General features: G+C 38.8%; 1 protein-coding gene across 7 annotated transcripts in view; it reads right to left on the minus strand.

Moving 5' to 3' along the window:
• The window catches only part of CCDC68 (coiled-coil domain containing 68), a 50,250-nt gene extending 26,478 nt beyond the window's left edge, over positions 1 to 23,772 (minus strand). The window contains exons 1-8 of one of the 7 annotated variants that reach the window (XM_024132272.3): positions 23,617 to 23,768; positions 18,238 to 18,363; positions 14,319 to 14,398; positions 6,659 to 6,787; positions 5,441 to 5,527; positions 3,717 to 3,857; positions 2,593 to 2,718; positions 903 to 1,031 (exon numbers count right to left, since the gene is read on the minus strand). In XM_024132272.3, the coding sequence (XP_023988040.1) occupies positions 903 to 1,031; positions 2,593 to 2,718; positions 3,717 to 3,857; positions 5,441 to 5,527; positions 6,659 to 6,787; positions 14,319 to 14,398; positions 18,238 to 18,256 (711 nt within the window). In that variant the 5' untranslated portion in view covers positions 18,257 to 18,363; positions 23,617 to 23,768. Of the gene's footprint in view, positions 1 to 902; positions 1,032 to 2,592; positions 2,719 to 3,716; positions 3,858 to 5,440; positions 5,528 to 6,658; positions 6,788 to 14,318; positions 14,399 to 18,237; positions 18,383 to 23,616 lie in introns of those variants that run through there. The other 6 variants (XM_007124288.4, XM_024132271.3, XM_007124287.4 and 3 more) reach the window with 6 other exon arrangements.
• Between the last annotated feature and the right edge of the window lie 1,935 nt (positions 23,773 to 25,707).

Below are 25,707 nucleotides of genomic sequence, written 5' to 3' on the forward strand. Positions count from 1 at the left end.
GATATTTCTGAAATAGCCTCCATTCAAGGAGACTCATAAAAAAAAATAAGACTGAGAAGAGTGGAGGAGAATCAGGGAATTCATGTAATAAATATAAAAATGTACTGGGCAATATTTACTAGAAGTTAAAGTCTGTAATCTCATCTACTCTAACTCAGTTTCAAAGATGCCAGTTTTCTATCGGTTTGTTTTACTATTAAAAAATATTGTTTGGTTTATCTGAATTCTAAATTCTAAGGCATGCAAAACGAAATTTATGTGCTCACCTTTTGTGTGTATTTGGAGGGTCAGCTACTTAAAGGAACACTGCATGAAACTTTTAATAATTTTTGTTCTATTAGTACTCTTCCCTAAATTTGGCCGAGCCGTGCGGCGTGCCCCCTGCGCTGGGAGCGTGGAGTCTTAACCACTGGACTGCCAGGGAAGTCCCAAGAATGTCTTTTCTTAATTGTGAACTATACCTGTCCTAGGGCAGCCGTAGGTTTTTATAGATCTAAAGGGGACTTGGGTGGCCAAAAATACACTTCACTGACTCCAATACATAAAAATGCTGCAATTACAGGGATTCACTATATTATTACTAGCAGTAGGGAGACTTTGTGATCTTTTCCATTATTTCTATTCATAGCCTCACATGTCTCCCCTTTCTAAGCCATACATTTACGAGAAAAAAAAAAGTGACAGATAATGATTCAACTGCAGTATTTGTAAAGAGGTAAATCAGTAACTGCAATACACATCATATTAAATGTGTAAGGGAAGAAATGAACATTATTGAGTACATCCTAAGATCTTAGGAGTGGCAAAGAGCACTTTCACTTAATGTTATTTATTTTCATATTATCTTCTTTAATTCTCACCCTAACCCAGGAAGAAATCCCTTTAATTCTCCAGAGGCCTACCTTTTCCATTCTCTGTACAAGGTTCTCCAGTTCCGTGATTTGATTATGTTTTTCTTCAAGCTTTTCAGCAATTTGATTCAGATTTTCAACACGTTGCTTCAATTTCTGTTCTTTTTCAAGTGTGTTAACCTTTTGTCAGAAAAACAGTTAGCAGACTATTGTTTTCATTAAACCTATACAGCTATTATCTCCCTCTAAAATGTTCTGAGTAGCCAAAAAAGTTTAATAATTCACACTTGTTTAGAAGTACTTCCTTGAACTCAGTCTTTCTTCAGAATAAACCTGATGGACTACAGCAACACTAAACCAATGGAGAATTAATAACATATAAATATTATTTCTAGAATGTTGACATTTGCTACCATAAAGCATTCTCTGTGAACTGGTATAAGAAAGAGAGACAAAAATTTAAGAAAAGCAAAGCTTTTGACTCTTTCTCAACAACACTTATCTAGAACAAAAATAAAATCTTATACGTTCAAGTCAAAAGTGTTTTCTTTGTAACCAGAAAGTGTCATAAAAGCAGAATAATTATCCCCACTGTGTCAGAGGGTTATCTCCTAGGCGTATAGCAGGAGTTATACTAAAAGACATAGGAGAGAAGTCTTCAGCGGGCAGCCCACAGGCCACACTTGGGGGTGTTTCAACTGACATGTAACTGATAGGCGCACCCACATCTGCTTGTGTGTTTAACAGAACTCAAGATTTTACGGTTAGAAAAAAAAAGCGTCTGACTTCCCTTGAAAATACCAGGTGTGGTATTTTCTGGTATATACCAGACACTCCCTTTGCTGGGACATGGGCACTCCCGTCCACACACACCTGCTTACTCTTTCACGTAGGTACTTTATCTGCCCCCCCGGCACGCCTAGGAGTTTGTGACCACATCACCCCAACCTGAAGCTTGAGGGCGCGTCGCCTATGCAGTGGATTCCTACTGTACTTCCCTGGGGACCCTCCTAGGGCCTGAGCTGGCAGAGACCCAGGCGCCCTAGCCGCGCCTGAATGAGCTTCCCTGTTTTGAGTTTTGGCAAACACACACATACACACACGTTTCCCCCTTGCACTCCTAGAATACATTCTCCAGATAAAGTTTTACTGGCCCTATGACACATAGCTCAGATTCCAAAACAAACAAAGCGTAGGTGTGTGTCTATGATATAGAGACACCCATATACACACACATATATATTTGTATGATTTTATATTTTAATTTATATATTAAATATAAAATATATAATTTTATATGAAATATATATATGTACATATACATACATGGTTTTGTTCGTTTACTCTGAAGAATGTATTCCAGGACCAAAACAAGTTTGAAGCCATTTATGTAGCCCAACTTTTTCATTTTAGAGTCAAGTCAGAGAGACAAAGCGATTCAAACTGGGTCACCTAGTTAGTCAAAGGCAGAACCAGAAGAGAAGCCACTGGCCAGTGTCATGAGGCCAGCCCTGATTTCTAGGCTGGGTGGCAGGGCTCTGGGCAAGGGGGGCGCATAATATGCGGGTACCAGGCTAAACAGGGGTGGGGGGCGATCAGGGCAGAAGATGGGCAGCCTGGCCTTCCAGGGGCTTGCCAAGTCACGTGGCCATTGCTTGTTTCACATCTAACTCCTCCCCAAAAGAGAGACTTGAACAGCTCGGAGGTTAGTCCACCAGTATGCAAGCTGCTAGCTCGGTACCTGGAGTAAGTGTCTACTGTCCTCATGCTTCTTTCTAACTTCTTTGGACTGTATCTGATAGTTTTCAAATAATCTCTGGGCCACATTTCTCAGAGCCGCTGCTCCTGCTTCTCTGGAGGCTTCGAGCTAGAAACAAAAGGTCACTGTGCATGTTTTGACTTTTACAATAAAAAGGGTTAAAGACAGAACAGTTTGATGGGCAACCAAAAACACAGAGGCTGTAACCGTACCATTTGCACCTTCATAGACAACGGGTAAGAGGAAAGATGCTGTTATCTGGTAAGAAGAAAACATAAAATGAGAACCCCCTATTTATTGGGGCTGTCATGCAGGTGATTTGCACTGGCCAGGCCAAAGCGAGCTCTGTGAACATCAGTGCCCTGCATATACAGACCACACCCCTGCAAAGTGTCCCCCAGTGCCCCATCAGCTTATACACGTATTTGCAAGCGTTTTTGTATCATTGGCCACAGCACTACTAAAAGACATATTTCCTGAAATAGAAGGAGAACAAGATTGAAGTATTAGGGGCAATATCGACAAAGTGTCCTGAATCTTTCAAAGATTTAACCTAAAGAAACAATCAAGGATGGCTGCAAAGATCTACCTACTAAATCACTGTAGGACTGTATATAAAATAAGCCAAAAAAGGAAAATATAAGGCACCCAACAATAGATTAGCTAAATAAAACAATGAGACATTTGACTATGAGTGCTCTAATTAATATGCAATTTTTAATATCTAATTATTACATATATAAAGACTTTTAAATTTTACTGTAGTAAAAACACTTAACATGAGACCTGCCCCATTAACAGATTTTTAAGTGTACAGTACAGTATCAAATATAGGCACAATACTGTACAGTAAATCTCTAGAACTTATTCATCTTGTACAACTGAAACTATGCCCATTGAACTTTTGTAAAATCTTTTTAATAATAAAAATCGCCTTCAAAATAAAACAGTGAGATTTAACTGATCAAATGTAAAAGGGCTTCTCTAAGTATGTGAGCACATGTGGATTTATGGATGTGTGTGGATGTCTATCTAATTTCACAGATTCACAAATCTATCCTATTGGCACAAAGTACAAAATTAGACATTTCTCCTACTGGTCATACCTTGATTTTCAACACTTCATTCTCTTTGTTCATTTCTAAGAGCTGTAGGTCTTTTCCTTTTATCCTTTCCATGAGCAGATCCAAACCGCAACAAGACGGATCCATTTCAGAGTCAAAGCCATTTTGAATGTGTCGCCAGTGCTGAAAAGAACAAACAAGAAAACCATTCACCTGACTTTTCCTTTTCTCTACTAACTTTGATAACAATAATTATCACTCAGTATTACTTATGTCAAGGAAGATTCAGATCAACACAAATAAATCTTTTGACTCTCAAGTATCAATGGGAAGTTCCAGATGAAACGCAGCTGGCCTCTATATTTGCTCAAATTTGAATAGATTCTTATATTAAAAGGAAGGTAGAAGTACATCTTTCATGCCTTTTATATTCCCTACACTTTAAAATATACTATTAAGACCTTTTAAGGAGATAAATGATATCCACAAAGCCAGGTGTTTATTTTTTAATCTAACTTGTCTGCTGACCTTCTGTGGTTTGAGATGGCCGAGGCAGACATACTGGCAACACAATCCATCGGCATTCCCAAGAAGCTATTCCTATTAAGGTCTCCCAACAACCTCCCCATTGTTATAGCCAATGGTTGATAACTAGCCCTCAATCTACTTAACCCACGGAAGCCATTTGACAGAGCGGTCCCTCCTCACTTTCTGAAACCCATTTTTTCCTTGTCTTCAGTAGCTCCATTCTCTCCTGTTTATCCCCCTAATTCACTAGCCTCACTTCTCAGCCTCCTGTGATGGATTCTTCTTCTTCCCAACATCTAAATATCAGAAATCTCAGGACTAAATGCTTAGATTTTCTCTCCTTTCTATCCACACTGATACGTTTGGTGATCTCCTCCAGTTTCAGAACTTTAAATACCATCCTTACTCCCCAAATCTCTAGCCCATAGCCTGGACCTTCTATACCAGACTTCTACTTCAACTCTAGAATCAGATATCCAACCTCCATCAGAAACCTCCACTCGGAAGTCTGATAGGCAACTCAACATAGTCAGAACTGAATGTTTGATCTTTCCTATCATTCACAAACATTAACCTTCTTTTCAGTTTCAGAGCACTTAAGAAAACAACTGGAGGGAGTTGTGTTAGTTTAGGAGTTGAGGATGGTAAAGAAGACTCTGTTTATACATCTTACGCTATGTTCTAGTGTTGTCTGTGGCCATCCCACAGAGTGGATAACACTGACTGATGAGGTGCATGTGGCTCAGGTGAGGTTTAACCTGGCATAATCCAGACAAGGCTAAATGCACATTGTTTGACCTTCAGAATAAAAGGCTGGTCACAGGGGAAGGGGTGCATTTAAGCTTATTGACTGATCACGCAGCCTAATGGCTTCAACTGGGTGTCCATTGGTGTGGCCCGGGTGAACCTAAAAGCTTGTGCCTTTGTCTGTCATTGGAACATGTTGCTGCCATGTATCCCGGCTGAGCCAATATCTTCCCCTATGATTTCGATAAGTAAGCCAAGTTTAAAATATTCAAGTAAGACCTGGCCATTCCAATCTGATGCTACTAATGACATCTGTAGTTAAATATTTCATACATATGCCCATTAACGTATTTAGATACCAACAAAATATTTAGTACTCATCATTCAAAGAATAATTTAATAATATCAAAAAGTTATTTAAAGGAAGTCTATATGGCTTTATGTTCATTTACTGAAGGAATAAAAGTGGTACATTTTGATAAATTCATTACCTTTGCATCTTGTTTGTGATTTGTACTATTATGTCTTACTTCATCTTTAAATATTTGATTTCGGATCTTTTCCAGAGTAGTTCGAATCTAAAAGAAAAGAAAAATACTTTTTTCAAAGGCGTTTAATACCAAATACTTTTTTTTTCTATACCAGTTACAGGGTACCAAATTTATCTAGAAAGTATTACATATATGTCAATCTCAGATTTAAATAACTGCCATCAACCTAACTTGCATTTAGGCTAATATTGTTTAGACTGCAGAAAATGAGAATTTGGTCTTTACAACTGTTTCTTAGGCAAACCTAAAATATAACCCAAATGAATATTATACCACAAAATAATTACTATTTAGTAATTAGTATTTAATACTAGTTAGTTCTATTTTTTTCTATATAGTAATTTAGTACTAATTTGCTATTTGGTAATCACTATAGAACAATTACTATTTGGTAATCACTACAAAATAATTACTATCCAGTAATTACTGCAAAATAATTACTATCTAGTAATTACTAGAGAATAACTACTATTTAATAATTACTAAAGAATAATTACTCAGAGGAGATCATACACATTTATGCATGAAATACAAGCCCCGTGTCTTGGTGACCTATGGAAATGCAAGACACTCAAAGATGAATTAATCGCTCTAAGTCACAAACTAGCTATGTCCAAATTTTTCCATCTGTTCTAAAAAGTAGTTCATGAAAATATATACCTTTGTCAGACATTAGCATTGGATTCTCATAAGTTTTCACATTTTTAATGAAGTTAACATGCCAACATGTACAAGTCATTGGCGATAGCTCTCTGAACTGCTTGAGAAGGAACAAGGTAAGGAGAGACAGAAACTCAGCAGGCATCATAAATATCTACTTGGTAACAAAGTATCAATACTTATGAAAGAACTGAGAAATGATGTAAAACAGTAGGATGCAGCGGTGAATAGTGTGGGACAAATTAAGTGCTGAGAGGTGTTCTGAACCCTCCTGGCCCTTTATTCAATTTTAGTCCAAGTGTAGGAACAGAGGTTCATACCCTCAAGAGAAATGACAACGCATGTGTTTAAATTTCAGCTATCAAGATTGTCCTTTGCCAAACTAGGTTTGTTCTTCCTCACATGTTCTAGGGAGGGAGAAACAAAGCCCACTAATTCATATCAGATTTTATTGTAAAAAATCAAACCATGGTAACATGATTTCCAGTGCCCACATACCTTTTTCACATATTCGGTTTCTTCAATAATGTAAGCTGAGGTGGACTCATACAAGGCAGAATTATCTTCTATCTTCCCCTTCAGGGGAACTGTCGTGGTCACTGTTACTGCTGTCATTGTGAAGTCCAGCTTTAGGAAAACATAAATCAGTTGGACAAAACTAACCTCCTTGATGTTATAATTATGTGGTTTGTAAACTGAAAGGAGTTCTGTATTAGCACTGTAATCAAATATAGTAAAAAATATTATAAATTATGGAAATCTGTATATATCCAAAATCCAGGAATTAATTTAATATTAAAACGACACCAGTTGAAACAGTCATTGATTAGAAACTTAAAAATTAAACTGAGAATGAAAAAATAGGAAAATTTTATTTTCATTCAGTATCAATTAGACTATAAAACATCAAGAGTAGAGACTATGCCTTATTCATATTCTAGCACACTGTAAGTGCTTAATAAACGTCTGTGGGGCTAATAATATAACAAAATCATATATATATATAAAACTTGTATACATGTATGTATATCACTTTATACTTTACAGAGACCTCTAATGTACTGCATTTTATTTAACTCTCAGTAGCCTGTAAAGGCCATTTACTGAAGAACTATTTGTAATAGTAAAAGATTTGGAAGAGCCCAAATGCCCACAAAAAGAGGACTGACTGAATGAACTACCTACTTCTATAGCGCTTTCTCTAGGATATATTTATTCAGTGAAAAAGCATGGTGCAGAAAAGGATACATATAATTTCTCTAAGAAGAGAGAGTAGGATAGAAGGGGAAAATCTGTAATTTACAGTTCTGACTGAAAAATGTAATTATTTTACCTAATTATAAAATAAAACTAAATTAAAAAGAAAAAATAAAATCCTCAAAAATAAAAAACAAATAAAACAAATGAATATATCTGCATACAAACTTGGTGACATATCCTCATGAATTACTTGAAGTGACTTTAAAACATGCACCAGGGACTATTTTTCCCAGATGTGATATGTCCTAAGAACAAAAAGAATCCCCAGACAATCTTAAACCGCACTCACTAATAATACTTTCAGTGGAAATATTGGTATTGCTATTTTGAACCTATTATATGTGTGTGCACATTAACATGACTCACTCACATGAATGCATGATGTAGAATAAAGTCAAGAAGTCATTGTCTTAATGTCTTAAGAACCAAGATTTTTAGCATAAGAGAAAAAGAAATCCAAATTAGAACCAAAAATGTTATGTATAACCTTACAATCCAAACTGGAACCGTGAGTAGAAAATAATGATTTATTTTCCTTTAAAAATGTATATTCCAAGTCTATCCACTGAAAATTTAGAAACAGAAGCAATTAACACTCCCAGCGCCCAGACTATGGTCTCAGCACACTATTTTCTACTAAAATTCAACCAGGGCTTCTTGAGTGATTTAGATCTGGAGCACGTATATAAGGTGAGCCTGAGATACCTTGTCATACCAGAAAGCAAAAAAGTAACCAAATACTACTTGAATAAGACACAAAAGCCAACCTGAAGAGGAATGACTGTGCTGGATTAAAACATATCAAAACTTTTTTAATCCATGAAATTATGTTGACAAGAGAAAAACCACCAACAATCCTCAAACTCAATGGAGACGAGCCACAATTATACTAAAAATTAGCCCAGAAAGAGGGGTGAGGGGGACACCAACAAGCATTGATCTTGCCTTTATGATATGAATTTACCATGTGTTTGTTGGTAACCAAACAGTTGATTAGGAAAATTTCGCTACAGAATTTCTGCTAATAAACCCAAAAGGACTGATAGAATTAGAAAACCTACATTTTGCAACCCCTTGTGAAGTAATGGATCTAAGCCACAGTCATCAACCAGCTGTAAAACCATTAGGTGAGAGGTTGGTGAAGAATGCATCAACTCGAGGGACCCCACTAATCAACCTTAACAGAAAACTAAAAAAGAGACAACCAGACACTATGTTCTCTAGATGTGGTACAATCACAAGTAGAAAGCATCACCTATGAAGTATGCAGTCCCTCTATCTACTGACGGTAAACATCTGAGAAAGAGGAAACTGTTCAATGACTCTACAAAGGTGAAGGTTGCAAACAGCCAAATCCAGATTATGTAAAATTTTACAGGGTAAATAATTTTTCTTTCCACAAATTAATTATATGAAGAAAGATGGGGAGAAGAGGAGAGAAACTGCCAGAAATTATGAGACTTAAGAAATGTAGGACCAAATGCAATATATGAATTTTCTTTGGCTCCTGATTCAAACAAACCAGCTATATAAAGACAGTTTTGAAACAAGTAGGGGAATTTTAACACTGACTGGATAACGGATGATGTTAAAGAATTATTGCAATTTTGCAAAGCATTATTTGTAATTATTGTAATTTTAGGTGTGATAATGGAATTGATATTCCTTAGAAAGATCTTCTCTGTTAGTTATACATACTGAAATATTTGCAGGTGAGATAATATTACATTTGAAATTTTAAAGAGAGCATTTTACTCTAGTATTTAAAGAGAGGAAAAAAATGGGGTGAGGTAAAAATGAAAGAAGTTTGATAAAATGCACGGAATTGTAGAAGCTGGGTGAGGGCACATGGGGTCCCTACAGTCCTCTACTATTTTGTTTCTCTTTGAAATTTTCATAATAAATAGTAAAGGACTAAAAAAATAAGATAAAATAAAAGTCCTGTGAGGTAGGATTATTAATCTCATTTTACTGATAAGGAAGCCAAGAATCTAGTAGGTGCTATTAATTTACCCAAGATCACAGTAAAACTAACAGAGCTGAAACTCAAACCTTCGTCTTTTGGACACCAAGATCAAGAGTGTTTCTATCACATTAAGGTCAGATTCCCTAGTGAGAAAAAAATGAAAATTTAGCAGTGACCTATGCTGCTAAAACACACAAAGAATTTTCATATTTGCTAGCATCACTTTAAAACTAAATAGCTTCTGGGGAAGACTCAAAGTCCTGCATTTATCCTTTAATCTTCAATGAAATTGACAGAGCATGCCAAGAAGTTTCCATTTTATGTTAAATCCTCTTAGACAGCCACCGTGGCTTCTATTTGTTTCAGGGGAACTTGATTTGGCCCTAGCAGCTCTTCAAGTCTGTTTTTTGCAGAATGTGAATGGAACTACTTCTGTTACTTGGTCCTCTGAAGTCTCTTCCGGGATTAAGTTCTTAGTCCAAAACAACATTTAAATGCTGGAAGTAAAAGAAATGCCCACAGAGACAATAAACGATGTGTTTGGAAATGAGAGAGGGGTGGTCAAGCTGGAGTGGTGGTCATCAAACCACGGTGGGGGAGCCCAGTCTGGCTTCCAGCCTGTTAGGACAGCTGATGAATGGTTCTTACATCTTTTAATGGTTCAAAAACAAACCAAAAAAAATCAAAAGAAGAATAACATTTCGGGACACATGAAAATTATATGAAGTTCAAATTTAGTGTTCACAGATGAAGTTTGACTCTAAAACAACCATGGCCGTGCACTTACGTATTGTTTATGCTGCTTTTGCACTATAACAGCTCAGTGGAGTAGATTCAACACAGAAAACACAGGGCAAACAATGTTGACAATATTTTCTATCTAACAGGTCCTTTACAGAAAAAGTTTGCCCTCCCCTGGGGTAGAGTATGGCAGCAGGTAGGAGCAAAAGCAGGGGGAAAATAGAGGCAAGCAAAGCAATTGAGTTGGTCTGAGTTGTTTTCTTGTTCTTCAGTTCAATCTCCCTTGATCTATAGTCCCATTTGTTTGATTTACCTTCTCTTTTCTTTTTAGTGTGTTATATAATTGTGTACATTACCAAATGATAAGGGGCATTTCATCATAGGAATTAATCACTCTTTAGAATGGATCCCACAGCATTCTCAGTCTTCTATAATTTGAAAATTGCATCAGGCCTCACATTATACCTCCTAAAATATATTCTCTTACGTGACTTTTATTCTTAATATCAAAAAATTCTGCTCCACAAATGAACCTATTTACGGAACAGAAATAGACTCACGGACATAGAAAACAAACTGATGGTTAGGGGATAGTGGTAAGAGTAGGGGGAGATAAATTAGGAGTTTGGGATGAACGTATACACACTACTGTATATAAAATAGATACACAACAAGGACCTACTATATAGCCCAGGGGGGATCTACACTCAACATCTTGCAATAACCTATATCTTGCAAGGAACTACACTCAATATCTTGCAATAACCTTTTCTTTTCAGAAAAGAATCTGAAAAAGAATATCTATATCTATACGTATAACTAAATCACTTTTCTGTACACTTGAAACTAACACAGCATTGTAAATTAACTGTACTTCAATTAAAAAAAAAATTCTGCTCCTTAACCGCTGATATTTCTCAAAACATCACCCCTCCTCCCCTCAATGGTTGGGCCAACTTAAACAAGTTACATAAAACCTGAGCCCCAACTTACATGTCTGTAAAATAGGGGTGATAACACCTAGAGTTGTAAAAATGAAGAGTTTTTTAAATCCCTGGTTGCAGAAGGCACTCAATGGACAGTAACTCTTAAACTTCTTGCTCCAATTATTTTATAGTACGAATAACCACAGAAAATCAGCAGTCCGTAACAGAGAGGGTAGATCATGCCTATCTGGTTGCAAAGTTTATATGCAACTCTATTTATAGGAAATCAAATCCCATTTCTCTTTTGGTTCAGGAAACTTTCACGATCACAGTCCTTCATTTGTATAAAGAAACCGAAGGGGAACTTAAGCCAGGAAAGTCCAAATTGCCATATGGCGTTACCGTCCTGGGGAAAATCCATCTTAACGTTTTATTTCTGCCAGAAGTAGGTTAAGCAGATAAAATTTTCAAAATAAAACACAATCAGTTAATTAAAGTGAGAAAAGAATTTTATTTGTTTTATGCTAGAGTGGATTGAAGACAGCTTACAAGTGGCATCAAGCCAAGACCTATTATTTCCTAGATCAGGACTTTTCAAACAGGGCTCCCCAGGGAAGGGGAGGCGCTGCCCAGACAGGGCTTTGCCGTCTGGACTTGAACCAAAGCAGCTCTGCTTTGTTCTGTCACACGCTGAATTTTTCCATGAGACTTTCTGTGAACAAAGAATGTTCTACAGCTAAAAGGTTTGGAGGCAGACTGCCTAGTTTCATGGCCTGACTCTACCACTCAGTAGCTGTGTGACCTTAAGCAATTCCTTAACTTCTCTGTGCCTCAGTTTCTTTATCGGTAAAATTCAGATAATATTATTATTAATAATTAATAATAATATAAATAATAAACATGTGGTTGTTTGTGAGTTAACATTTGTCAAGCACTTATAATAGTGCTTAGCACATACTAAATGATTTGTACATGTTTGTCAAATAAGTAAATAAAACATAAAGCCATTATCTACAATTACTGCTGACAAGCAGTCTGACTGGTAGAAAAACGTCCGGTAATACTTTAAACAGTCTGCAGATAGAGCTGGGCTGTAAAGGAAAAATCCATTTGGGGGGATTTTAAGACTAGCAAATCCATAGTATTGATTCTTTCTTGATAATGCAGCAATAATTTGTCAACACCCCCAGCTGATTATACTAACATCCAATGAATAGTTTACCATTTACAAAGCAATTCATACACATTATTGTGAATTATTATCCATGTGGTAAACCAGCACATCACTGGGCACCAGGACTATGTAACCAAACCTACTTTTCTGATTAATGACATAAGCATGGCTCAACCATTATACAATAAACACAAAGAAGGCACCTGCTATGGGTTGAATTTTGTCCCCCCTTCCATTCACATGTTGAAGCCCTAACCCCCAGTACCTCAGAATGTGACCTTATATGGAAACGGGGTTGTTGCAGACGTAATTAGTTAAGATGAGGTTACACTGGAGTATGGTGGACCCTGATCCCATATGACTGATGTCCTTATAAATAGGGAAAATTTGGGCACCGATGCATACAAGGAAAACTCCACGTAAAGTTGAAGGCAGAGATCAAGGTGATGATTCTACACACCAAGGAATGCCAGAAATTGCCAGGAAATCCCCAGAAGGTGAAGGAGAGCCTGGAACAAATTCTTCCTTACAGTTTTCAGAAGAAACCAACCCTGCCAACACCTTGATCTTGAACTTTCAGCCTCCTGAACTGTGAGACGAGAACGTACTACGTTTAAGCCATTCAGTTTGTGGTACTTATAGTCTAGAGATTTTAACAAAGGAGTTCCCTTCCTTTATTTAACCCTTGATTCATTCATTCATGTATTAAATATTTATTGAATACAGCTGTGTTAGGAGCTGTGGCTACAGAGATGAGGCAGAGACCCCGCTTTCACGGGCCTTTCAGTACAGGGGGGAAACAGACATGAAACAAAACAATAAATATACAGGGAACATAATCAGAGGTGGTGTCATGAAGAAAAGCGGAGGCTTTTCAAGACCCTTGAAGGATGGGTGCTGAGAGAAGGCCGATCTGAAGAGGTGGCATTTAAGCAAAAGACGTGAATAAAGGAGGTGAAGCCGTGTGGCCATCTGGGAGAAGAGGATTCCAGGCAAAGGGCAGAGCAAGAACAGAGGCTGGAACTTGCTTGAGGTCATGTTCTAAGAACAAGGTATGCAGTGTCACCTACCTTTCTTTTTTTCTTTTTCTTTTAATGGGCAGGAATTTTTTTTTTTTTTAATAGACTGAAACTTGTTAAGACTTTCAATTTGCCTAAGGAGTTTTCTCCTTAGCCACTTAAAACAGGTCTAGCCCTGGCTGGTAAGGCTCCCTCAGGGTTGAAGGAAAGACAGGGACAGCAAAGTCTGGGATGCTGTCAGGTGCCACAGGGCACATGCAACTGAGTCCAGGTCCATGGAAGGAGTAGCAAAGGGCAGCTGACCACACGGCAGCATTCTCAACTCGCTTCTGTGGGTGCTGATTGAAAAGCACCGTGGTGGACACCTGGCTTGAATCTCCCTCCCAGGTGTGTAGGGTCACCATCTGCAGGAGTCTTTGCAGGAAAGATCCCTTACTTCTTCTTCACTCCCTGGGGCTGGAGCACAGAGTCAGGAACAACTCCTAGACTCAGCCAACTGAGCGCTCCCTCCTGGAAAGGCCAGCAGAGGACTGTCCCTCAGGCTGGTTAAGCTGGAGGCAGTGAAAATCCCGTCATTATTCTGGGCAGGAAGGAGCCTGGCACAGAGAGTGCGTTGCGTCCAGCGGCAGGAACACCAGCGTGGTATCTAGTGACCAGTGGTAATGCCAGAAGAAGTCTATCCCCCTCTTGTTACAGACTGATCTTTGCTGAGGTACCGGGACTGGATTCTCCCATTTCCATACGTAGTTTTCCCATCGATTCTGGAAGATGAATTTACTTCCAGTAAATGCCTTTCCTACTTAGGTTAGCCAGAGTCAGTGATTCTGCTTAGTGACCGAGAGCCCTGTTTTAGCACAGTTTCTGAGTTAGCTCACTTCTGAGCTAACAATATTGACAACTGTCTCATCATTCTTGGTCACTATGATAGAGAGCTTTGATATTAGAAACTGAAAGAGTAGTTTACAATGAAAGTGCTACAAGGGTGATTAGGTTATGTGAGGGGGGGAGAAAAGCTAATATATCTCCAGACCCTTGAAGAGACTGGTCATGTACTGAATGCTGAATAGCACACCTGTTCTGCAGCGACATTACACGGCACAATGGTGACATCCAGTGTCAGCTGGCTAAATCTCAGGTGACTGTGCAGTTTACCTGAAAATGATGTACAGTATATCAAAAGACATGCATGTTAACACGGAGTCCAAGTAATTGCAATGCTGTTTGCAAGAAATAACCTAAGATTTTTAAAGTAGAATTAATTTTTATTCATTTCTAAATGCTACTCATTTGTATACACAAACACATTTATATCATAGCCAGTGCTATAGCAAGCTCTTAGATATGAAATAAAAGCTATTTAGTTTGGGGGGGAAAAAAGGACTGAAATCCTAGTATAAACACAATGTAAAATATATACTATTGACAAAGCACTGTGCCATTTACCAAAAATTATTTTCCATATATTGTCAGAATTAATCATGCCAACACACTGTGCTATAATTATTACCTATATATCTGTCTACATGTAGGTATAAGGCAACCAAGTCACAGTAAAGTGACATGTTTTTCAAGATCATAAGTTAATCTTATCACCTGAACCCAGATAGACTGACCCCCAAATCCAGGTGTCTTTGTAATGAGAAAATCTATCTTCATAGTTCACTGGTATAATTTGAAACTTTGAAAAACAGCTGAAAGTTTCGCCCAATGCCCAGTATGGCAGCTCGACTTCAGAGTGGTGCAAATCACATGGGTCCCTTCCCATTTGGGGAAGAGTGAGGGGACCAGGATCTGATGACAGCCCACCACATGCAGGCTGGGGTATGCTGCCTTTAATAATCCTCATGAACACCTGAGGCGGTTAAGTGTTATTGTTCCCATTTTACAGATGAGAGAATGAGCTCCCAAGGTCAAGCAAAGACAGCTCATTAATGATGGTCATGGACCCCAACCCACGAGGCTTGGGCTCTTTCCAAATTTCCACTTTGTCTCCTGCTGCATTCTGAGTGGACTTCCAAGCCTAGTTTCTTGGGTCCAAGCTCATTTAGTAACGGGGGTCTTCCCAAGTAAGTGACTAAGTAACAGTCCAGTGACTCCTGCCATGAGCCCCCAGGTGCATCCTTCAGGAGCCTAAGCAGATGTTGTCGCAATAGATTTATTCCACAAACAGAGGCAGCGTGACTTCATGGCTTAAAGATGAGGGCTTTGGACTCAGTCGGTACTGCCCACAAGACTATTTTACTTCCCCACTAGCTGAGCAGCCTTGGAAAAGTTTTTTTTTTTTCAATTCCTTTATCACCATTTATTGAAATTATTAATTTTTACACATTGAATTAAATTTTATCTTTATCAAAAATCAAATGGCTATGAATGTTTTCAACTGACTGTTTTTGGGTAAATTTCTAGATTCTCTTCTAATCTATTTCGGTGTACGTCTGTTGTTTTTTTTTCCATATTTTTTTATATTTAATTTTTATTTTATATTGGAGTATAGTTGATTTACAACGTTGTGTTAGTTTCAAGTGTACAGCAGAGTGATTCAGTTATACATATACAGCTGTCCTTTTTCAGACTCTTTTCCCATATAGGTTCTGACAGAGTACTGAGCAGCATTCCTTGTGCTGAACGGTAGGTCCTTGTTGATGATCTATTTTATATATAGTAGTGTGTTATCTGTTAATCCCAAACTCCTCCTTGGAAAAGTTTTTAAACTCCCTTAGGCTTTAGCTTCCTCAACTGAAAAATCCAGATGAAAATGTTCACTTCCTCATAGAGTTATATGACAACTCAATGGGATACTGCATCAAAAGTGCTTATGGCGTATCTGACCATAATACACAGTCAGAGAACATTAAGGAACTATCTTTATGTTCACAACTCATTGTAGACATTTACCTACAGGGCATCATTTGAAAATGTCAACACCTAAGCCCAGTTGTCCCCCCTCTTCTCATCCCCCCACCCCATCAGTCAATTACTCCTCTTGCTTTGACCTTCTCAGTTAACAATCAACTTAAAAGCCACTTATGACTCGTCAGTGAAAAAAACAAGAGAGGAAGCAGTTGTCACTGACATGTATCTCAGCCATTTGTAACATTTATAAGGAAGGTGCCCTTTTGGACAATTTTTGTGGCTTTCTTAAATGTTTTAAGAGAAAAAGGCTCAGGCATTTACAAAATATCTGTAGCTTCCTAAGCTGGTCTCGGGATATCTGAGCTTCAACATCATCTACTTCATTTTAAAAATTATCCAGCGAAGGAGGGAAAAACGGATGATACAACGTGTGTGGGTGAGGACGGAGAGTAGCTGAAACTCCTGTATGTTGCTGGTGGGAAAGCAAAATGTGCAGCCACGCAGGACGGCAGCACTTAGGCGGTTTCCTATAAAATTAAGCACAGACTGTACAGCCCAGCATCCTCTCTCCTAGGGGATTTTTAAGTTCCGTAAAACACGAATGTTTATAATTGCCAAACACTGGAAAAATTTCAAATATTCATCAACAGGTGAATCCTACTCATCAATACAAAAGAATAACCTACTGATACCCACAACGATATAGACGAATCTCAAATGCATTATGCTGACTGAAAACAGCCAAATCCAAAAGGATGCATATTCCATACTTCCATTTATATGACATTCTAGAACATTTGAAACTATAGGGCCAGAAAACTGAACTGGGGATTAAGAGTGGGGAGGGGGCTTCCCTGGTGGCGCAGCGGTTGCGCGTCCGCCTGCCGATGCAGGGGAACTGGGTTCGCGCCCCGGTCCGGGAGGATCCCACATGCCGCGGAGCGGCTGGGCCCGTGAGCCAAAAAAAAAAAAAAAAAAAAGAGTGGGGAGGGATTGACTACAAAGGAGACCCTGGGGAATATTCTGGGGGAGGGTTGGAGAGTGGTGATGGAACTGTTCTAAATCTTGATGGTGAGGTAGGTTCCATGATTGTAACCATTCGTCAAAACTTACAGAACTCTACACTAAAAAAGATGGATTTATATGCTTTTATTTTTTAAACAGTAATTCAACAGTACCCTAGAAAATGCAAAGTGCAACGGAGATTTAAAAATCCAAGGGACTTCACTGATTATACCAGAACTAACTGGAAGCCACAATTAGCTGAATTTGTTTTCCTTAATTCAAATTGTTAACCCCTCCAGAAGTGTAAATGGCAAAAAAAAAAAAAAAAAAAAAATAGTGACGGAATCATTATTGTTAAAAAGCAAGTAACTGGGGGGCTTCCCTGGTGGCGCAGTGGTTGAGAGTCCGCCTGCCGATGCAGGGGACGCGGGTTCGTGCCCCGGTCCGGGAAGATCCCACATGCCGTGGAGCGGCTGGGCCCGTGAGCCACGGCCGCTGAGCCTGTGCGTCCGGAGCCTGTGCTCCGCAACGGGAGAGGCCACAACAGTGAGAGGCCCGCGTACCGCAAAAAAAAAAAAGCAAGTAACTGAGTTGCTCACAGGTAGCTGTTGCTCCTAGAAGAATAGTCCATGAAGTCTGACATTCAATATTGTGACGAAAACAAGGGAACTCTTAAACATCTTAAGAAAGTTAATCATGATTATTATTTACTAAGGTGGAAAAGTAGGAGGAAATATATAAAAATATATAAGAAGTATACAAGGATATTTGCAACAGGATTTAAATCTAATTCATGAACCTAGAACTCCTTATCTCATCTACCCATTCCTTTTCTGATCATTTTCTAGATGCATGTTTTCATTCTTCACAGTAGAGCATAAACATATAGACCACTGAGGCAGTGACTGCAAAGTCTATGAAGGCTGACCACCCCCTGAAGCAGCCCGGACCCTCTGTTTCACTGCCCATCCTCCTCTATCAGGAAGAGGTCAGACTGATCCCAGTGCAGCATCCTACCAAAGTCCAGGGGCTAATAGAAAGATACAAGGCTGAGAAGCACCTCCTGGCTCTGGGCGAAACCAAGTTCCTTATAGCAGATCACGTGACCATTAGTGATGCGTGAGTGAACTCACCAAAATAATTCAAAGACATTTACAGCTCAATGCTTGAGCCAGCCTTCTTGCTGTTGGTGAACAGACACAGCAGGGGGGGCATGTCCACTCCAATTTCCAAAAGGTGAGAAGGATGAAGACGGATTCCTGTAATTGACATTTGACTCTCAAGAGACATTTGGAACGACATTGTCAGTGTAAGACTAGAAAAATACATTTGTTACAGAAATTTTAAAATTCTTACCAAGTTGAGAGAGAGAGAGAAAGAGAGAGAGAGAGACGTTGCCAACAGAGACTTAATTCATCTAACCACAGATCAGCAAAACATTAGTGTTATGAGCCAAGAGTTCAACAAGTTGTTTTGATATTACCAGCAGACAAACTGAGCTCCAAATGAGCACATCCAGCTTTGGAAAACTATACTATTTAACCTAGGCTACCTTATTTTCAAACTTTAGGAGCATAAAATTAAAATCCTTGCATTCCAAGTTGTCCATAAAATAGACCTTCAAGTTATCTGAATGCTCTTTTTTTCCCCATAGGATCTTGCAATTTTAGCAGTAACTTACAGGCATTCAGAGACATAGTGTCTTCTCTTTAGTTTCACAGAATCTGCCAACATTTTACAGAAGTTTCCACTCAACTGGAGAAATCTATGTTAGAGCGTAAGTTGTCAAACGTAACCCGCTAAAAATGCATTTGTCTTAAGAGTTAGCACAAAGCAGGGTGAATGGGGGTAATTAAGAAAACTGCTGACTGAACTGCTGTTCAAGGTCCCAGCTTCCTAAGAGACATATAACCAAAAGCCAATGTTTTTGTAGTGTTAGAGAGTTCTTATTTCATTTGTTCTGTAGACTACTCAGAGAAGAAACACCACCACGTAATAGGAACCTGGAATAATGTATTACTTTGGTCTAGCTCCTCTAAAGGTCCTGGAGGAACAAGGAGTGGCATTTCTTCTGTTTTAGATTTTAAGAGCTCAAACTAGTGCCTGATTTGGTAAATCAACAAACAGCTGTATCAGGTTCATCCTTTAGCACAATCATAGAAACTACAGAATAATAAAATGAAAAGCATGTAAATCTAGATGCACTCCCTTCTACTTTTTGGCTTAAGGCTATAGATGACTCATGCTTTATGTTAAGCGTGCCACTAAAATATGTTATTAAGAAGTTCTCATATTTTTAAGAGTAGTTCAGTAATCACTGTTGGACCAAACACTCATCAAAATCCCCCAAATTTAAATGCATATCATTCGTGAAGAAAACGTAGCAAAGGAGACGTAGGCTCTCTACGAAAGTTAACGTCAAGAGTTAAACGTCTTTCCATACAGATGGGCAAGAAACACATGAAAAGATGCTCAATGACACTAATTATTAGAGAAATGCAAATCAAAACTACAATGAGGTATCACCTCACACCGGTCAGAGTGGCCATTATCAAAAAATCTACAAACAATAAATGCTGGAGAGAAAAGAGAACCCTCATGCATTGCTGGTGGGAATGTAAGTTGATACAGCCACCATGGAGAACAGTATGCCGATTCCTTAAAAAACTAAAAATAGAACTGCCATATGACCCAGCAACCTCACTACTGGGCATATACCCAGAGAAAACCATAATTCAAAAAGAGTCATGTACCACAATGTTCATTGCAGCACTATTTACAATAGCCAGGACATGGAAGCAACCTAAATGTCCATCAACAGAGGAATGGATAAAGATGTGGTAGATATATACAATGGAATATTACTCAGCCATAGAAGGGAACGAAATTGGGTCATTTGTAGAGACATGGATGGACTTAGAGACTGTCATACAAAGTGAAGTAAGTCAGAAAGAGAAAAACAAATATTGTATATTAATGCATAGATGTGGAATCTGAAAAAATTGGTATAGACGATCTCATTTACAAAGCAGAAATAGAGACACAGTATGGATACCAAGGGGAAGGGGGGGGTTGGGATGAACTGGGAGATTGGGATTGACATATATACACTATTGATACTATGTATAAAATAGATAACTAATGAGAACCTACTGTATAGCACAGGGAACTCTACTCAATGCTCTGTGATGACCTAAATGAGAACGAAATCCAAAAAAGAGGGGATATATGTATATGTATAGCTGATTCACTTTGCTGTACAGTAGAAAGTAACACAATATTGTAAAGCAACTATACTCCAATTAAAAAAATTAAAAATTAAAAAAATAAAATAAAATAAAATTGAAGGTAGACCTCTCAAAGAAACAATGGAGGTCAGGAGATAGTGACATTACATGTGCTGAAGGGAAAAAAATGTCAACTAAGAATTTTATATCAAACAAAATTATCTATCAAAAATAAAGGCAAAATAAATTCTCACATTAAAAAAAAAAAAAAAGAGTTAAACGTCTTCCAAGTCCAACCTAGAATATGAAATGACTGATGCTTCCTGCCACTGGCACAGGATTTACGATTTACTATTTTCATGGAGTATCACAGACAGATCACAGTTATGACATTTGGTAAGTATCAGTAATCCATATCAGGAATATATTTTTCATAAATATAAATACACGTTTGGCTCCTATCAGTTATTTTCAAATTATGCTACCATGGAAGCTGAACCAAAATATCTGTCTTACCACTTCATTGTGATTGCAGAAATGCCCATGACCTGGTAAGCAAAATGTGGCATAGCCATCCAATGGAATGAACATTAGTTAGCAATAAAAAGGAACCACTAGTGATACATGCCACAACCTGAATGCACCTTGGAAACATTATTCTAGGTGAAAGGAGTCAGATGCTAAACACCGTATATTGTATGATCTCATTGTATGAAGTGTCCAGAAAAGTCAAATCTAAAGAAACAGAAAGTAGATTAGTGGTTGCCTGGGGCTGGGGGTGAGAATGCTGAGTGACTGCAAACAGGCCCTTGAGATTTGGGGAGGATGGGGAGGATGAAAATATTCTAAAATTGGATTGTGATAATGGTTGTACAATTCCATAAATTTACTAAAAATCACTGAATTGGACACCTGGATGTATTTTATGGTATGTAAATTATACCGCCAATAGAGCTGTTTTTAAAAATAGCAAAATGAAAAAAAAAAAGCAAAAATGCCTTACATAAAGTCACTCCTTTCCTCTGAGGTTAAAAAATAATTATAGTCATGTTTTTCTAATTTACAGGAAAAAAATAACTTGATGGATACAATTTTCTCGATTTGAAATTTTCACCCCCTGAATGATTGCATCTACTACTACAAGCTCAGTTTTTACTGAATTTGCATGAAATTGATATTTAGCTATTTCAGGTTTAAGATCTCAATATTTCATAATATTAAACCCAGAACACAGGATCCCGAAATTCTTTCCCAACCTAAGCAGAAGAGAAAACTGACTTGAATAACATATAAGTTCCTTTACAATTTTTTAATCTATTTCCATCAGTGTAAAAGAGTCTGTGATTTGAAACTAATCTAGTTTCTAGTTTCGGTCACTGTCAAAAAGTGATGGATGGTGATTGCTGTGATTCCTAATCTATGGCCTCAGGGTGTCCCGGAGGAGTCCAAAGTTGTGTAAATTCCATGAGGACAGGAATGTGTCTTATTTACACAAAGCTGTATCCCCGTTTCTCCGAGAAAGAATGTAGTGCCCTACACAATAAATATTCGTTCAGTGAATATATGACTAGGCCCGAAAATCCACAGATGCACCAAATATTTTCTAAAACCGAGTGTACACACACACACACACACACACACACACAGGTGCTTTTGTTTTCCAAATTCAGTGGGTGGCTGTTTTCACACTTAGTAAAATGTAAATTTACTTAAACATGCTATTAAATTGATAGTAACGTGTTGCCATTTTGAAATGCTTTTCTAACAATAAATGGCCATTTAATTTTGATGTAAATGTCTCAAAGAGTCAAAGTCACTACTTTAAAAGACTTTGGCATTCCCTTCAGAAATCTTCATTGTTCCCTTTTACAGTCATTATTCTAAACAAATAAATGTACACCTCACTTTTCAGTTTTGGCCAAATCTAGCTTAGATTTTCTGGCTTTGTCCAGATTTTGGATTACAACTCAAGCCCACTGTCCAGCACATTATAAATCAACACGCTAACAAATAACATGCCTGTCATTAATTCTCAGAATCATAAAGGTGAATAATACAACTGAAATAGGGTCTGTATTTATTTCAAAAATCTCTTTTTAGTTAGTGCAGGTTTAGTTACTAAATTTATTTAGCAAATCACAAAGGTAAAAACCTTGTGAAGTTTGCCTAGGTCACAAGAAGTGTATGCCATTTTCATTCTTTCTGCAAGTAGTTGAGAAGCCTCTGCTTAGGTGCAAATTCCTCTGTGTCAGGGACCTTCACTCTCAAATTATCAGTGTAGGGCCAGAGCGAGGCGGGAGAGCCCAGCAGGAAGAAACAACAGCACCAATTGTGTGTGCTAGGGTACCTGAAACTCCAGCTCAGATCATATTTCTGAAAAGCCAGACTTCTGCAGAACTGAATATTTAATAGCATTAGGTAAAAAAGACAGATTATCTTTTCCCTATTGCAAATGAGAAATAATTCCCTTTTGGACACTTCATCTAGTCTATATATACCAAGAAGTAAAAAAGGTTTTGATTCTTAAATCAAACAACTATAGTGAAAATGGTAAACAGACACAGCTTCAGCTACATTTGGAGCTAACTGCTTCTTCTGATCATATATATAAATATGTATATATATGTATATATAAATTTATTTTCCCTTTCGAAGAAGGTTGAAAAGTTACAGCATGTCATCATCCAATTTTGCACTGTCCTGTACTATTCTTTCCATAAGATGACACTGCCCCTTTGCAAAATTGCCTGGGGCTGAGTAACTTTTAGCTCTAAAATCCCATGACAATAGAAAACTGTCAACCAATAGGCTGTTCTCTTTTTGCTACACCTACAGCTACAGAAGCCAGCACGAATGAATGAAGGGTAAGACAACCACCTTCACTCATTCATTTGTTTATGCTCTTAAACATTTCGGGCACAGTAAGCTGTCAAAGTTGCCACGCGGGGGTTCACAGGTGACAGCAAGTTTTCCAGAGGGCTTTCTCCACCGCCTGTGAATCGCGGGGACCCCTGACCAAGGGACTGCGTAACAGCAATCTAAATAAATAATCAGGTGTGCACAGGGCTGTGGAGGGGGTAGGCTTTCTCGGGGAAGGCAACTCTCTGTTCCTGGAGGAGCACAGAGTTTTCGTCCAGGGAATCCGAGCCCGGAAAGGAGGTTTACAGGGAGCATATGCCCCTCACCATGGATCCGTTTACAGGAAAATGCCCTTGGTACACTGGGCGGCGCTGGGGGGGGGGGGGGGGGGGGACCAGCTCCAAGGTCACCTGGACACCCACTCACCTGGGGGGCGGGAGGGTTGACCTGCCCGCAGATCGCGGGGCTCGCCTACCTTGGAGGGCGCTCAGCGAGCGCAGGGTCCAGGCACTGCTCTTCCCCTCTGCTTGGACCTCCGGCCGGGTCGGTTAGGCCGGGCTTGGTGGCTCCGCCCCGTAGGGCGCGCCCAGGGCTGAGTCCGGCGCCCCAGCGGCTCCGGGGAGGAGCCTGGGCTCCCGCAGCGCCCGGACGCGCACGCCCGGCTCCAGGCGCCCCGGGGTACCTTCTCTGCCTCCCAACGCCCGAGTTCCCAACACTGCATACCCCTCAGTAACTGAGTTATGTAAAGGGGAATAGTTGCTGCTGCTTTTTAAAAAAGGTTCTGTTTGCACTCCAGGTTCATAAATGTTTGCTTTTGTTGTTTATAATAAGCCTTTTTATTTTGGAGTAATTTTAGATTTACAAAAAAGTTGCGGAGATAGTACAGAGTTGCTTAAACCCGCTCTGCCGGTGTCCCCTAATATTCACATCTTACATCACCATGGTACACTTGTCAAAAATAAGAAATGAACACTGATCCGTTACTATTGCCTAAACTAGACTTTACATAGATTTCACTAGATTTCCGCTAAGATCTTTCTGTTCCAGGATCACGTTCAGGACCCAACGCTCCATTTAGTGTTATGTCTCTTTAATCTCCTCTTGTCTGCAGCAGTTTCTTGGTCTTCCCTTGTTTTTCTTAACTTTGACTGTTTTGAAAAATTCTGCTAAGCTATTTTGTGGATATCTATCGTTTGGTTTTGTCTGATGTTTTCCTCATGATTAGGCTGTGGTTATGGGTTTGGAGGAGGAAGACCACACAGGTAAAATGTCCTTCTCGTTATCACATCCTATCAGGGGCTACACGATAGCAACAGGACTTGTTACTGGTGATGTGGACCGTAATCGCTTAAAGCAGTGTCTGCCCGGCAGTTGCTATTTCTCTTTCCATACTTTATTCTTTGGATGAGTGTCACCAAATTCAGCCCACACTCCAGAGAGGAGGGTTGGGGAAATGAAACTCCACCTCCTGGAGCGGGGAGTATCTACTTTATTGTTTGGAATTATTCTGTAAGGAAGATGTGTTCCTTCCCTCTTAAATATTGATCTATTCAATCACTTATTTATAGCAGTGTGGACTCATATGTATTTAGTTTATAATTTGAGCTATAATGCAATACTACATTATTTATTTTGTTGCTCAAATTTTTACAGCTTTGGCTGCAACTCTTTCAGGTTGGCTCCTGTATCCCTTCGAAAGTTCATAAACTTTTAGACCTGGGGAGACAAGAAAACTCACTAATGATTTGCTCTACACCCTCCCATGTAACAGATTTGGAGAACTGCAGCCCAAATCCCCACCAGTCCGAAGGCTTTTCGGTGTCTTCCTGGGAACCCTACAATTACTGATTCCCACTTCTGTAATAGGAAGTAAAAAGATTTTCTTTTTTTCCCAACAGATAAACTTGTGCGTCAGGACCCAATTAGAGAAGTGAAAGTTGATAGTTCTTAGGTAAGTTTTGGTTAACTAATCCTTGTGGTTCTATTAAATAGGTATATGTATATGTAGAGATAAATCATGTTGCAAAGATAGTCATGGATGTTTATTACTACTTTAAACATCAAAGAAATCCAGCAGTTGAGGATCCTTTGTTATATTGCTTTGGCTGACTCATGTTTGCATTTGCAAGTTGGTCCCATAAACATCACATTTCCTCCTTCTGAGCTTGCGTCTGGCTCAGCATTTGAGGCTGTCCTGCTTTTGGAGAGCCTCTCACCTCTCTTCCTGTCCTTAACTCTCCTTGGAGAACAAAATCTACTCCATTAGTCCAAGTTTTGCCTGCTAAACACAGGATGGATGGCCCAGTGCCTGGCACCACAGAGCTAAGTGATTTTCTGTCTTTCATGTATTTTTGACAAAGTTACTAGAAATAATAATAGTTAAGGGAAAATATTTTGTATTTAAGGCCCACTATATCCCAGAAGAAATTGACAAGATTGGAGAAGGTGAGATTTTTGTGCACTTTCTGGGAGGACACTTCAACTGAAAGTATCAGTTCTAATCAGTATGAAACACTG

Source organism: Physeter macrocephalus, chromosome 19, assembly GCF_002837175.3.
Source record: "Physeter macrocephalus isolate SW-GA chromosome 19, ASM283717v5, whole genome shotgun sequence".
NCBI classification, from domain to species: domain Eukaryota; kingdom Metazoa; phylum Chordata; class Mammalia; order Artiodactyla; family Physeteridae; genus Physeter; species Physeter macrocephalus.